Source organism: Natrix helvetica (assembly GCF_964273705.1).
Source record: "Natrix helvetica genome assembly, chromosome: 4".
In the NCBI taxonomy this organism is placed as follows: Eukaryota; Metazoa; Chordata; class Lepidosauria; order Squamata; family Natricidae; genus Natrix; species Natrix helvetica.
The window spans coordinates 81933574-81949797 of NC_138550.1; the positions used below are offsets into that span (position 1 = coordinate 81933574).

Genomic DNA, 16224 nt, shown 5'->3' on the forward strand with positions numbered 1-16224 from the left:
CTGTGCAGAATGAAAAAAAAATATTTAGACTCCAATATCTCAAATTTCATACTGTTTATCAGTAGACCTCTTTGAAGTACATAAACCCATACCTTTGATAGCCTCTCCTTGCTCCATTGACCAACTCCTTTCATGGTGCTTACAATACAATCCACAGCTTTGTTGAGTGTTTGCTGAATTTTTTCAAGGGTTGGCATTATAGCAAAATTTGGAATAGAAAGGATAACACTAGCTTTAAAGATGGGTGCAGCATTTTGTTTCTGCTTTGAGATATTCTCACTATCTATATGGAAATGAGAAACATAATCCTTATTAATCCACTCAGATACAGAATAAAATCCACATCTTCCAAACAGCCAATGGTTAGATAATTCATCAAGGCTTGTAGTTAAGATGCACTGGAAAAACAATACAAGGCTAGCTGATTTTATTTGAAAAACCAAGGAGGCTTGGTTCATTGTGTTCAATTTAAAAGATAACTTCCTTGAAAACTTTAACACAATGAAACACAAGATACTGGGGGCACAAATAATATATATTATTGGAACCATGTTGGTCATACAGTCATGAAAAGACTATCAATTTATTGATGAAACATGTATTCTTTGGAGATTGCATACATCTGCACTGCTCACAGATTCCCTTCTGCCATAAATATTTTAAGGTGTGCTTTCATTAGGACAAAAAAGAAGCTACATTGCTTTGAACTTTCAGCATTTTGTCCCATATAATGGGAAGAATTCAGAGCAATAATATTCACATTGGGGCATCTTCTGTTCACATGAAGCATTGGAATTGAAGCCATGAGGGGCAAAACAAGTAGGCAAACAGTAGTATTTAGCCTACATTTTATTCCTCCTAAGTCTATTTCATGCTGCTCTGCAAAATCAACCAGCTTTTCAGAAAAATGTAAGAAAAAGGGGTTATCCCAAACTTCGTTTCTCCATTTCCTTTTACAAGCACAAGTTTGCTATAATAATTATTTTGTACAGAATCATTTGGCGCTCAGACTTCCTTGGTTATAAATCTGGACAAGCAAATCTACAACTTGGGAACTTTCTTGAAATTAAGGCTCCTGCTAGATTATCAAGTGGAGGTCAGGACCAAGGAAGCCTCTGCCGCTGCCTAGTCTGCAACCATATGTAGAGCAAGACCTCTGGTAATGGTGAATTGTGTCCTCATCACCATTAGGCTAGATTGTTGCAAGATGCTTTATATGGGATTATCTTTGGTGCAAAATGGAGCAGCCTACATGCTAACATATGAGAGCCACTGTAGCTATATAATTCTATGGGCTTCACATGAGTGAAATTCAAGATATTGTTTTTCATTTATATTTCCTTACGTGGCTTGGCTTCCAGGTGTCCTTCAAGACTGTTCTTTCATGTGAAAGTGGCCTAACATACACACTCATCCAAAGTAGGGATGTTGTGGAGCATATGGCAACAATACTTTTCTATGACATCATTTATATGCTGTCCTGAATATTTTGAGATTACAAAAAAGTTTGATCACAATGTCTAGGTTTCAACAGCACATTAAGCAATGACCCCCAAATATAATTTTGCCTTTAACATGTCATTTCTGCTTAAACAGTAATATTATTTTCAATGCAGAGATATCTTAAGTATAATATTCAGGAAGTAAATCTCACTGCATTTCATCAAGCTATTTTTAGAATGTTCTTGTATTTTTAAAACTGACTGTCAACAAAGATATGTTCACATTATTAGTAGACCAATGTTCAGGAAGCACAAAACTCGAGTTGCAATGCACTACCATCTTTATCACAGCAAATTATTACAATGGTGCTACAGAGCTGTGGCATGTGCAGTTCAGAACTTAAGTTGTTCTACTGATTTCTTAATTCTAGTTTGTGGATAATACTCCATGTATTCTATGAGGAGAAACAGGCTAATTAGGTGGAGTGCTATAGAGATGTGCTTCTTTCACACTACCCTCCTTCCTTGACACCACCACCCTCCTTACTCCTTCATACCACACGCACAATGTAACTGTGTTCTCCAGGATATAAACATGGCTTTTCATAACAATCAACCTGGGTTTTTTTGTGGAAAAAAAAGTCAAGAAAAGAAAGCAATTACCTAAAAAACTGATCACAGAAGAGGCGTGAATTTGCTTGCGTGTGGCCTCCAGAGTGTTACGAATAACTTTCAGAAGAGCATCAACATTGCGATGACTGAAATGGGAAAGCAGTTCCTGAGCTTCTTCTTCGAGCATCTCCATTTCTTTCTTTCTTTTCTTGGTTAAAGGAGAAGACAATCCTACTGAAATCTGACTACCAGTCTGTGAGGATGCTAGGACGTCCAATGGCCCTTCTTCTTCTATAGATGGGAACAACAACTGAATTAAATCAGCAAAATTCTGATCAACCAATAAATGAATCATCAGTACTATTTATAGATGTATACAATCTCATGCAATTCCATATTTCTTTATGGCTTTAGGGTAATGTGATAGTAATCAGCATTGAGTTTTAAATAGACAAAGGAAAATATATGAATAAGAATTTGTTGGGTCTACTATCGTCTCCATCACTTTACAATAACATAGTCAGCATAGATCCCCATGGTTGGGGGGGGGGATCTAGCATCCTTCTCCTTTTTCTACATAACATGAACATTTCAGTATTAGCATATGTTTCCTAATAGTACTTTACTTTAAACTGTCCAATTTAGATTATTGTTTCAGCAGCTTGACGAATGAGTTACTAACCAAAACCTGCATATTGTAAACCTTTCAAGCTAGGCCTGACAAGAACAAACTCAGAGAATGAACAATATCATTATTTAGAGCAGGGGTGTCAAACTCGTGTCATCACAGTGTCATCAAGTCATGTATCGGAACTTTTTTCCCCTTTGCTAAACCGGGCATAGGTGTGGCCAGCACTTGACACATATGGCCCAATGGGCCGCGGGTTTGACACCCCGGGTTAGAGTAACAGAATTTTGCAAGTCTGAAAGCCATATCCTCTCCTTTACTTTTACTACGCAGAAAATCAAGGAGGGTCCCTTCTAAAACACTTCCCATGCCCCTTTTCTCTGGGTGGCCTAAGATACCTTTTGAATAAAGATTGTCTAGGTTGCAGCTCTTCCTCCTGTTTCTCAAGGCTCTTTCCATATGCCATTACACAAAAATCCAGGATTCTTTTGCTAAGTATTGGCTTCATTTATATTTACTTAATTAAAATTCACATTTACATAAGTAAAATTAGAAAAGTTATAAAAGCTTATTACATCGAATGTCCTTACTTACAAACTACCGTTTGAGAAGTTTTGCTCTTACTATTCAAATGTTTCTCACATCACCTAAATATTCCACTTCCCAAAGGTCTCTAGCATTACCAGTGTAAATACATGCTTGTATGAGCATGGAAAATGTCTTAGCTTCAGAATGTTCTATCTAGAATTTTGATCCTCTTTTTATTCTTTAAATAGCTTACAGAAAAGGGGGGGAAATGTTCTCACTGCCTCAATTTGCATTAGCTGTGTAAGTGGTAAAACTGACTTTTGTTGTTGAAATATAGGCTATTCCATTCATTTATCTTATTCCATTTACCTGTATTCTAACTTACAAGCCACAGATTTTTTAATGAAGAGCATAAACAAATAATACAGTGCTAGTTTATGGTAGCATATTTGCTCTTACCTTCATTAATTCCTTCAGTTTTGCTTCCACTCAGAAAACTCTCACCAGCATCTCCCTTGTGCTGAGCATCCAGATCTAGCAACATGTTGATAAGCTCATTTGTTGCTTCTTCTGCTAATGAGCTTTTGAGATGCAGCGTGTATACTCCTTTAGTACAGAGCTCCTGGAAACAAAATGTGGAGCATTAGTTAAATTTCACTCTAGTTTAGCAATGCCAGCAATAGGATACACTTAAAAGCTCAGATCATCACAAATTCTCCTTTACTGCATATCCACAAAAAAAGAGAAAAGTTCCACAGCCATGAGAAACATGAATGAAAGACAGTGGAGAACTCCTAACCAAATATTAAATATGTCTGATTCTAATGAGTTTCCAAGACTCATTGGAAGGAAAGCCAGCTACTCCCACCAGCTGGGACTGTGAGAAATATAGTTGTTCTTGATCAAAGAGCAGGTTCTTCCATTCATAGGATGTATGTGAAACTGGTAACAACTGACAGAAAAGAAAATCTGCTCTCAACTGACATTGCCATATTTTTTTTAAAAAAACCAAATAGAGCCCAATTCAAAAGAAAAGAGAATAAAATGTTTCCCAAATCTGAGGGTTTTAAGACACACAGAAGCATTATTGTGACATTTTCCTGACATACAGGAAATGAAAAACAGAGAAATGTTTTTCAAAAACTTTGAATCATTTCTTTTACAACCATGTGGTAGTAGCCACTGAACAGAGAGAGCAAATTGGCAGTCATTTCCATGAAGGGGCATTGCTGATTCTACCTGCAGAATAACTAGTAATTGCTTCTCAGCAAGCTTTACTTTCTAAATCACACCCATGTTGCACACCCACATCTTCTGATACGTGAATTTCTATGTTTCATTCTTTTCTTTCAGACTTATTTGAATGTTTATTTTCTCTTTCTTTCTTTGTAATTTCCTTCCCATTTTAGCTAACTGATGTACGCCTGGGCTCACACAACACACTCATCCATACTGTATGTTTGACATGTTTGGCTAAACCTCTGCAGACCCACCCAGAGTATCTTCTTGAACAAATCACGGTTAAAAAACAAAGAATGACTTAGAATGCTACTGCAACTCAGCCTATTTCCCCAGCTTCTATTCTTCCTTGCAGTTTCTTAGCAGCCAGCATTCCTAAGGATTAACCTTTATTTCTAGGACTCCATATGCATCCTTACATCTTGGAGAAAGTCAAGTCAAGGATAACATTTCAGCTCTTCCCCCTTCTCTTCTTTGTGCCTGATATTTTCTGGTAACATGCTGTTACTGATGCAATGGTGTACACTCTTCTGGTTTCTATTTCAACAGGGCCTGAATGTATGAACTTAATGAAATGGATCACAGCCACATATCACTCTTCCTTAAAGGAAATATTATGACTGCATGATGCCTACACTGCTTACATCAAATAAAGACTGGCTATTGTGTTGTTATCCCAACTCCCTGCCTGAGCTGTCTATGGTGATTCATAGCAATGCATATCTGCCATTTTTAGTGACTGGGTATTGTGGCCTCATGTTAATGGTATCTGCCAGAAGAAAAGAGACACACTTACCCCTGCAGCTACCTTTGCCAATCATTTCAATAAAAAAAAAGATGTCTTCTATCTGCTAGGTCAGATAGCAGTTTCTTATTTTCTTTTTCTTCTGTCTATCAAATGCATAATTCAGCTCTATGCATACACATAGGCACTACCATCTATAAATGTTTTAAAAGCCACTGGTTTCATTTCTCTGTGCTATGCCTGTCTGGTGTCTGTCAGTCCTATTTTATAGCAGGAAATAAGAGTTAGTGACTGGGAACAGTGGTGAAATTCAAAAAAAAATTACTGCCGATTCTGTGGGTGAGGCTTGGTGGGCATGGCAGGGGAAGGATACTGCAAAATCTCAATTCCCTCCCTACTCTGGGGCCAGGCATAGGTGGCATTTGCCAGCACTCCAAACTACTCCAAATTGTCGCTGCCAGTTCTCCAGAACCCGTCAGAACCTGCTGAATTTCACCCCTGACTGGGAAGAACGAGGTTTGAAAAAAGAACCAAAAGACTAACTTTGAAAATGGTCACCGTTATTCTTGCAGAACAAAAGAAAACAAAATTACCATTTTAATCTTGATTTTTGTCTGCCCCATGCAAAAATTAAACAAAAAAACTCCACTCAGAATGTCAGATGACAAAAAGAATCTTAATCTTACCTCTTTCTTTGTAACATACTAATTTGTTGATATATTTTTTTTACAATACGCCCTATTGTACTGTACTGAGAACTAATGCCACAATGCGCAATAGAGAATTTGGGGTTTGTTTGTTTGTTTGTTTGTTTGTTGTTGTTATGGTTTTTTTGTTACCTCAAGTCAATGTTGACTCTTGTATTTTTCTTGACAAGATTTCTGAAGTGATTTTCCACAACCTTCTTTCTAGGGCTAAGAAAGAGGGACTGGCCCATGGTCTCATAGCTGGCTTTGTGCTTACAGTGGGCCTAGAACTTTTGGTCTCCTGGTTTCTAGTCTGGCACCTGAACCACTACAGCAAACAAGCTCTCACCCAGATTAGTCCCAATAAATTTCTTTATGTTTCTTTGCAAAGAAATATGTTTGTGTGCATCAGAGGTGTTATTCAGCGGGTTCTGAACAGTTCTGGAGAACCGGTAGCAGAAATTTCGAGTAGTTCGGAGAATTGGTAAATACCACCTCTGACTGGCCCTGCCCCCATCTATTCTCTGCCTCCCAAGTCCTAGCTGATATGGGAATGGGAATTTTGCAGTAACCTTCCCCTGGAGTGGGGAGGAAATGGAGATTTTACAGTTTTCTTTCCCTGCCACACCCACCAAACCATGCCATGCCTACCAGGCCATGCCCACAGAACTGGTAGTAAAAAAAATTGAATCCCACCACTGGTGTGCATGTAAGAACATGTAATTGTGAGCTACTACTTTCACTCTGAAAATAGTGATGGATTACATAAATGTGTTTCCCATTACAGAAAAATAAACTATACGATTGTACCTTTGTCATGTTAAGGAATTGCTCACAGGTCAGTGGGTCATCTTCAGGAAGACTGCAGAGGGGCACAGTACTAATTTCTTGAAGAATAGCATTAATACGAAATTCTATTAAGTCATTTACTCGATCAAGTAGCAGCTCAAGGTTATCTTAAAAAGCAAAGAAGATGCATTTCATTACCAAGACAATCTGTTTAAAAGCTAAGCCTCTCTCTGAAAACATTTATGAGGAACATGGCAGTACTTCACACCAAATTTAAGCATCATCTTTCTAGGATAGCAGAATTCAAACTCAAAATTATCAAAGAGGCAAAAGAAAACATTTCAATGGGATCAGATCAGTCTCTAAGATACTCAAAACAGAGTGCAGCTTTTATTGTAATATACCCTTAAAGGAATGAGAAAAGTGCCAGCACTGACACAGAGTCTTATTAATTTGAACACTGACCAACGATCTGTAGACTAATAGAGGAAAGCAGTAGATGAAGACTTCATATTTATTGATTTATTGCATCATTTTTTTGGGACTTTCCTCCAAAAGCTCAAGGCTGTTTATCTCTTTCAGTTTATCCCTTTCTGCCTTTCCAATAAAAGCAGGCTTCAAACGCAAGTTTGCTACCTTAAGCTAAGCCCCCCCCCCCTTTTTTTTTCTTTTTTCTTTACAAACCACAATGGCTGTGTTCTCACTACAGGCTAAGCCAAATTCAAAGAAACGTAATCACAGATGCCCTTTACTGCAATAGAATGAGCACTTGAATGTACATTAAAGATAAAAAGGCCCCACAGGGCAAGGACCGGGCATTTGGAAAAGATTTTTTCCACCTATGTAAATCAAAACTTTTTTATTTCTTTTGCTACAGCCACAACAGCAACCTCATGCTATGTGAATTCTCTAACAAAAAATATCAATGAATATCAGAATAATACAGTAATAGAGTTGGAAGGGACCTTGGAGGTTTTCTCATCCAGCCCTCTACTCAAGCAGGAAACCCTGTAACATTTCAGACAAATAGTTGTCCAATCTCTTCTTTAAAACTTTCAGTGTTGGAGCACCCACAATTTCGGGAAGCAAGTCGTTCCACTGATTAATTGTTCTGTCATGAAATTTCTCCTTAGTACTGGGTTGGTTCTCTCCTCTTTCCATCCATAGCTTCTTGCCCTGCCTTCAGGTGGTTTGAAGAATAGTTGGCCCTGTCTTCTTTGTGGCAACCCCTTAGGTATTGTAACACTACTATCATGTCACCCCTAGTCCTCTTTTTCATTAAACCAGACAATTTCTCGGTATTGGAAAAATGAACCACAGATGATAAATTGTCTACCAGCATGCCTATTCCCTGAAGACCCACATGTCTATCTCCACAGTCCAAACTAGGAAGAATTAAAAATAAATAAACAAAGAATAACTTTGGCAATGTTCATGAATTTCAGTCATGAAATCTATCTATATACCATGAAGATTAGACAGATACAACGTTTCTCAACCTTGGCAAGTTTTAAGATGTCTGAACTTCAACTCCCAGAATTCCCCAGCCAGTATGCTGGCTGAGGAATACTGGGAGTTGAAGTCCAGAAATCTTAAACTTGCCAAGGTTTGAGAAAAACTGAGATAGACCATATACAAAAACTTACCAAGTTTACTGAAAATATTCTCTAAATAGGTTTCAATATTCAGGGATGTCCAGGTCAGTGCGGTTATTCCTGGTTGGACCGACTCATCCACTTTAGCCAAATGAGGAGCCATTAGAGCATGAAGTGGAACTTGGATTTTTGATTTTACTCTCTTATATTCTGCCAGCATCACCTGAAAAAGAACCAACTTGATTTGTAACTGATAGTATAATTGCAGACTCACTTAACTGGTCATGATCTGTTGCAAACATTTCAAAGTTTATTTGCATAACCTGTGACTGAAAATAGAAATATTGAAAATAGGACAAAAATCAAATATTGTGATTGGAAATTAAGAGGAAGTAAAACAGGGTAATTGTGATTGTTTTTCAGCCCATTGAAGTATAAAGTATGCAGACGTGCTTTAACGACAACTAGACGGAGACCTGCAAACTTTTTTTTTTTTTTTGTTAGCTAATGAAACAAATTTAGCCATAATTTATTCATCTTTACTTTTAAGTCATATCCCCATTTCAGGAGCTAGAGAACCTGAACTAAATCAGCTTTTTATGGGTATGTTTAGCAGCAAATGTTATGCAACTATTTAAAGAAGTCGGGAGGATGCCTTTTTTTAAAAAAATAATAAAGCCTTTACCTGTAGTTTATTGAAATTTCGTTTGTAAACATCCTGTTTGTCTTGAATAGCAATGGCCAGTGGTGGGATTTCTAGCCCCATGCGTGTCATGCATTTAGCTTCCCTGATTAAGGTGAGAATCTCAGGATCAAAATTCACAAATATTTCTCCAGTCTCTGGAGCTTTCACCAATAACGATGCTTGAAGTCCTGCTTTAATTAGCTCAACCTAGAAATAACAAGTGTTCCACATATTAACCTCATCAAATAGCAGATTATCACAGGCAGAGATCAAGAGTTTCAGAAAAGAACTAGTAAACAGGTTCAGCCACACATAAGCATTTGACTTTTTCTGACCTAAACAGTGATAGATCCCAGCTCTTCTAGCCACAGTATGTAGAACTTTCCTTGACACGCTGACCAAGGTTACACCAATATCTTAGTTATTGTAGCAGGGCAAACTAATCATATTGGTTTATTACCTCATACATGCACTGTTGCTGCTACAGTCCCAAGTGTGAATCTAAAAAAATGCTGTATTTATATTAAGTATAATCTTTATAGTCATTGCACTTAAATACAACAAAATTGGTTGTACATCTAAGTATATTAAACATCTAAGTATATTAATAACATAAGGGACACAGTGGCTCAGTGGCTAAGATGCCATGCTTATCAATCAGAAAGGTTGGCAGTTCGGCGGTTTGAATGCCTAGCACCGTGTAACGGAGTGAGCTCCTGTTACTTGTCCCAGCTTCTGCCAACCTAGCAGTTCGAAAGCATGAAAAAATGCAAGTAGAAAAATAGGGACCACCTTTGGTGGGAAGGTAACAGCGTCCTGTGCACCTTCAGCATTTAGTCATGTTGGCCACATGACCACAGAGACGTCTTCGTACAGCACTGGCTCTTCAACTTTGAAACGGAGATGAGCACTGTCCCCTAGAGTCGGGAATGACTAGCACATATTGCGAGGGGAACCTTTACTTATATTAATAACAAAAAACTCCACAATGTTCATTATAAAAATATGCAGCACATTGTAGTCCGGTACCTGTTGAAGCCATCCTCTGTGGTAGACGATTTCAAACTCAAGAAGGACTTTAGCCACTCTGTTGTAGTTGCGAATTATAGGCTTTGCTTTTTCTGTCTGCAGAACTGTGGAATGTTTTTGGAATAGATTCATAGGTTCCTGGATTCGGTGAAATAGCTGTCGTGCCCACAAGATCTTACCGGCCATGGGAGGAAGATTACGAGCCAGAGGAGGATCATTCTTGTGTTTTGAATACAGCTTAGCGACCATCTCAATGTCACGATCATAGTTTTGCAGAATGATCTGATATTTATTATCAATGCCAAGATTAGGGATTCCAAGTCTATGAAAAAACATCATCATAATCAAGAAGGTTCAGTACATTTATTTTTCAATTAATTATTCTGAAGAAGATTAGATTAGTTTAACTTTCTGAAGCAACATATTGGCTCTTTCATCAGCTCCATGGGATAACCATAGCACATTGTTATGTCAAACAGGAATGGACAAATCTATGTCACCGGGTAACTAAGAAAAAAGTAGATGTATTTATTTGCATGATAAAATGTGATATGTATCATTTTGTCACCTAAATTTTAAGTAGAAGTGTGCAAAAGATTTCAAACTCAAAATACTTTCCAGCTCTAAAAGTCGCATGAGTACAAAATGGTTCCGACTTTCTCAGGATTCTCTAACCATTTCACAATATTGTAGGTATTGTATTGCATTGCCCTGCATTATATTTTCATTTCTGTAATGTGTATTGTGCTGAATTCCAAAAGGGCTTTGAGCAGCTTGTAGTCTTATAAAAGTACAACAAAAAGAACTTAGGAAAATAACCAAACTCCAAAGCTCAGCAAAGATCCATCTCCTAGCCATTTATATCGCAAGAAAAATGGTCCTAACAGCAGTACTGTTTTATGCTTGAAAGAATGCTTCTTGGTTCAAATACTACCAGTAACATTGGAACATCTCTTTCAAACTATAAAATATAAGTTTTAGATTCCAAATGTTTTGAATTCCAAATGTTTTTAATTTTACTTGTCAAACCGCATTTTGTTTGTGGAAGTATTCAGATAACTTTTTAAAGGAAAGGTGTTGTTATTCTTGTCTGCTGAAATCTGCTAAATAAGCCATATATTTTATTTCAAAGAAGCTATGGGAAACATGCTAGCTAGCTAAATTTACCAAGATTGGCAAGGTAAAGTATTTTTTAACACACATGCCTCACAGTGTGATCTTAAGAATGGATGGACATTAGGTATCTTATGCTGGGTATATATGAAAGTTGAAGGTTCTTTAGATTATATGATTTGATTCTGTTCTCACACTTTGCTTTGATTTGATTAATTTCCCAAATTATATTAACATATATGTGATGCTGAATTTCTAAACTATGAATATTTTCCTCTTACAGACAATGTTGGCATTATTTTGCTTGGTATACTAGAAAATAAGTTACTCTGCTCTAGGTCCATAATCATGATTTTGTTATCTACTTTTTAAACTCTGTTCTCTCTAAAAAAAAAAACTGGAATTGACTATTATGTTGCAATATGGTCCAGATTTAATTATTAGGTCAACAAATAGATTAATTCCATATAAGTATTTATTCTTATCATATGGATCTTTTTTCTTATTTCTTCTTTTTCTCATTATTACGTGGAGATTTAATCATTATGGTATGTTTAATTTTTCCACTGTACCATCATTATTCAATGAAGTCTTTTTCCTTTATATGTATTAATTTAACATTTTTTTTAAAAAAAATTGACAGAACCTCTAGATTCACAGATGCTAGGTTCGTATGTCCCGATTTTCAGAAATAGAGATAATTAGACTTCACTCATCCTGCTGCTAACTTTTTTTTTTGAACAATTAAAAAATCCTGTCTATATGTTATAGAGATACGTACTTTATAGACTAAAAACAAAATCTTCCAAATGTGATTCAAAATCAAAAGAGACTATAAAAGTATATTGGTATTATTAGCATTATTTTTCCAAATAACTCCAAGTAAAAAATGATCATGTTTCAACCTTTCAAATTTCTTCAGAATGTCAAGGGCTCTTTCAGTGTTCAAAATCTTTTCAAAAGTCGTGTCCATAAACATCTGTAATTGGTGCTGCAGAAAGAAACAAAAGGATAGAGAATGTTCATAAGCACAATCACTAAATTTATAAATCACATTAGCCATTTTTACCCAGGTTTTTAGTGAATAAATGACAATTGGCAAAATTCATACAAACTATGAAGTCCTAAACTATGATGCAGAGAGTACAACAAACGTGGTATAAGTCAAACCCAAGCAACTATTATTGTTACATTTACTTCCCATCTCTAGGAATTCAGCTCTCTTATACCAAGTTTGTTATTTGAATACAGTCCTCAAGATTCCATTACATTCTTGTACAACTGTAGCCAAGAAAAGGACTAGTCAAACTGGAGAACCCTTGTGGCATAGGCAAAGAGAGAATCTAGAGACCACCAAATGTTTGTATTTACTGTTTTGAAGACCACATGCCAAAAGTGAGTTAAGACAGTTCAAAATTATAAGATCACTCATACTGCTCAGCAACTGAGATGAACATTTTTTTCCCAGGCCATATGAAACATATGGCATCATGTTCTAACTCCAGCTCTCCTCTCCCCATTTCTTCCATATAAAAAAATATAGGGAAGAATGAAATGCTACTTTGGCGGATTGAACAGAGAAGGGTGATGAGATAAGACACACCTTAGCCCCAGTGTGAAATTTCATCTAGAAATTATACAGGCAATTACCTTCCTATACCACTTGAAATTGTGCAAGATGCAGTATTCATGCTAAAAAGAGCAATCCTGATCTGAAAGCTCAATTCTATATAAACTAATTTTCAGTCTAAACCCACAACTTATATGATGTAGGAAATGCAACAAAACTTTCATTTAACACACCTTCATTTAGTGGACTTCATAGGTGAAGGAGTAGATTTCTATTTCAACATTCCTCTAAAACAAAGGACAAGTTTACTGTATCCCAGGTGTGTCAAACTCAATTTCATTGAGGGTCACATCAGGGCTGTCTTTGACCTCGGGGGGCCAGGCAGGCATGGCCAATTGGATGGGCATGGCCAGCTTGATGCCATTCACTGATTGTGACCAACTGGATGGGAGTGGCCAGCTGGGTGGGTGTGGCCAACTTGATGCCACCCCCCAAACTGCTGGCATGCTTCCTCTTTGCATTGGGTAGACCAGGGCAAAGCCACACTGGCCCAATATTTCCTCTTCGCATTGGGTAGACTAGGCCAAAGCGATTCAGCTAGACCGGGCTGAAGCAATGTGGGCCAGCCCCTTACATTTTCCAGGACAGCCACATGGACCTGATACAACCACATCATGGGCCAGATCCAACCCACAGGCCTTGAGTTTGACGCTCCTGGTGTATCCCATGTTGCTTGGAGAAATCATTTAAATGTATGTTAATTTTACCTTAATTGTATGACATCCATGGTGATTTATGTCATTTATATCATCTGCATAACTCATTATCCAATAATCAAAATCATATTGCACTTTTGTACATACTAGACATTGGGGAGTAATGATCATTTCCTACCTGCCCCTGCCCCCCCCTCCCCAGTGTGGTCCATTAAAATGTGTTTTTGCTGTAAAAAATTTAATGAATAGACCAACCCAAATAAAATATTAATTATTTAAATTTTGAAAACTATGAAATTTGGAAGAACCAAACCTACATGTAGTTCATTTGTTTGCTTGCAAAATTCTTCATAGTCCTGGTCAAAATCAGTTCTCCTCTGATCTACGAAATTGTACTGTTTTTTCTTTATAGTGGCAACAATACTCTAAATGCAATTGGAAATATGAATATTTGAAAGGTTATATTATTCTCATCATTTCTTATGCTTATAATAAAGATATATAATGTGAAGACTATTTTGCATCATTCCAAGGTAATGTTTTACAACCCAATCCTTTCTGAAACAATTCATTTTTCTAAGGAAACAAAGTATTGAAACATGCAAATTTGCATAGTATATTTGTCAGGTCATCTCCTACAAGATCCATGTTACACTTTCTGGTCCAATAAAAATGCTTTTTACAGAAAACATGCAGAAAAACCAGAAATCATTATCACCACCGCAAATCATAACCTTAATAGACCTGTTGTGAATTACCTCCCATTGCTCTTTCATTGCTGCAGTCTGTACAAATAAAAGTACAATAAGCTATTTTACTACATTAACATAGAAGCAATTGTGTGAAACCTCACAATCCCTTATAACATCAAAAAATTAATTTCTAGAATTCTTTGGGGGAAATTACCAAAGCTGAGTTGACAAAATGCCAGTACTGTGATTACACACCCTTTCAAAATGACTTGGAATAAGTGTTTTAGAACTCACACAACAGCAGTTCCACTAAGTCATAAATTCAAGCAATAATATTTTTTTTTCAGATTTCTGCATCAGTCTGAAAACAACACAGCTACTTTAAGAATCATATTAAATGACTTTTTAAAGAGCCACATCGTTTTTCTATTTTCTTATGAAGATGGGAAAAATGAGATGAATGGAAAAAATGAATGTTACTCATTTTTTCAATGAATAACAAAGAGATGCGAAGTTTATACAAGTCCAAAACAATTTTTGAGTCTCATTTTTGAATATGCATAGTCTTAGTTAAAGGAAGTTCATAGTGAACAGGTCAAGATCTTGAAGTTTCAGCCTCAATATAGATCACATTTTTATTGGGCACTTAATTGTGATGTCGTGTTTATTATTATTATTATTATTATTATTATTATTATTATTATTATTATTATTATTATTATTATTATTATTATTATTATTATTATTATTATTATTATTATTACTCTTTCTTTTTAGTATTAACCTTATTGAAGAAATTTTTACAAAGTAAAAATAACAAAAATGTAAAGAGAAGGAGAAATAAGGGAAAGTGGTAAGTAACTAAACAAGAAAAAAATAGAAGTGGCTTTCAATCTTCTTTACAGCAATCATAAATGCAATTATGTTTTTATCCTTTCTCTCTCTAGCTATATGGCAGCTCCCTTCTTTCCATATTCTATTCTTTCTAATTGCCAAACCCATAAATCACTTGTTTCATTTTTCCCCATTTTCAGCAAAAAAAAGTCCTTAAAGGGTTTCCAGCACCTGACAAATGTAGTTATTCTTTTTTCCCCTAATCAAACAAGTCAATTTTGCCATCTCTGCAAATTTTGTTTTTCTGTATTAATTCTAATCCTTGAGACAGAATTATTTTCCCTCCAAAACAACTGACATTGTATCACATAAAGCTAGACAGAGTTTTAGAACAAAATTGCTGTTAGATTGGGTATTGAGAAGGCAGACACAGGCTTATAGCAACAACAGCTATTTATTAACAGTAGAACAGTATGTACAATCCAGCAACTGCTTGGTCTGACAGCAGCCCTTTTATAGGGAGCTGTCAGACCTCTCAACCAATAGGATTGAACCTCTGTTCCTGCCGGAACAGAGGATCTTGGTGGAAACCATGGTAGTTAGAGTGAATATCTAACAATTACCATTGCCAGTTTTGCATTCAGCAATAATATGGGATGTGTCCCAAGAGAAGTTCTACCCAGAATTCTACATCAATAAGGTCAAATTTGCCAGACAGGAAAATAAAAGTAATGGTGTTGTCACCGGAAAGGCATAAGGAAGCAATTAGACCATTTGCCTCCTGGGGGAACTAAAAGAACCACAGTATGGTATCAGCAATGATGAACTAAATTTCACAGATTTCAGAACCACAGTTAATAATCATGTTTATGTTATTTCCAACAGAAATGAATGCTTTTCTCAAAGATGCTTTTTCCAAAAGGTTACTGGATTTCTTGTGTGTTTTTCTTTGAAAATGTTTTGCTTCTCATCCAAGAAGCTTCTTTCAGTTGAACTGAACAAGCTTCCTGGATGAGAAGCAACACATTTTCAAAGGGAAGGAGGACAAGAAAGTCCAGTTGCCTTTTGGAAAAAGCACCTTTGGGGACACCCATGACCTAGATGAGTCTTCCCACAGACAAAGTAATGTTTTCTATGATGTAGTCATTAAAGCATCAGGCTAGAAATCTGAGACTGTAAGTTCTACTCCTGCCTTAGATGTGAAGCTATCTGGATGACTTTGGGCCAGTTACACTCTCTCAGCCCTAGGAAGAAAACAATAGCAAACCACTTCTGAAATCTTGCCAAGAAAACTCAGGGACTTGTCCAGGTAATCATTAGG

General features: G+C 36.5%; 1 protein-coding gene across 1 annotated transcript in view; it reads right to left on the reverse strand.

The window, feature by feature from the left end:
* The window catches only part of DNAH5 (dynein axonemal heavy chain 5), a 142226-nt gene that overhangs the window by 106930 nt on the left and 19072 nt on the right, over positions 1–16224 (reverse strand). The window contains exons 12-20 of the mRNA XM_081952749.1: positions 13695–13802; positions 11997–12082; positions 9979–10300; positions 8950–9156; positions 8316–8487; positions 6691–6836; positions 3670–3832; positions 2106–2345; positions 93–283 (exon numbers count right to left, since the gene is read on the reverse strand). Of these exons, the coding sequence (XP_081808875.1) occupies positions 93–283; positions 2106–2345; positions 3670–3832; positions 6691–6836; positions 8316–8487; positions 8950–9156; positions 9979–10300; positions 11997–12082; positions 13695–13802 (1635 nt within the window). The remainder of the gene's footprint in view (positions 1–92; positions 284–2105; positions 2346–3669; positions 3833–6690; positions 6837–8315; positions 8488–8949; positions 9157–9978; positions 10301–11996; positions 12083–13694; positions 13803–16224) is intronic.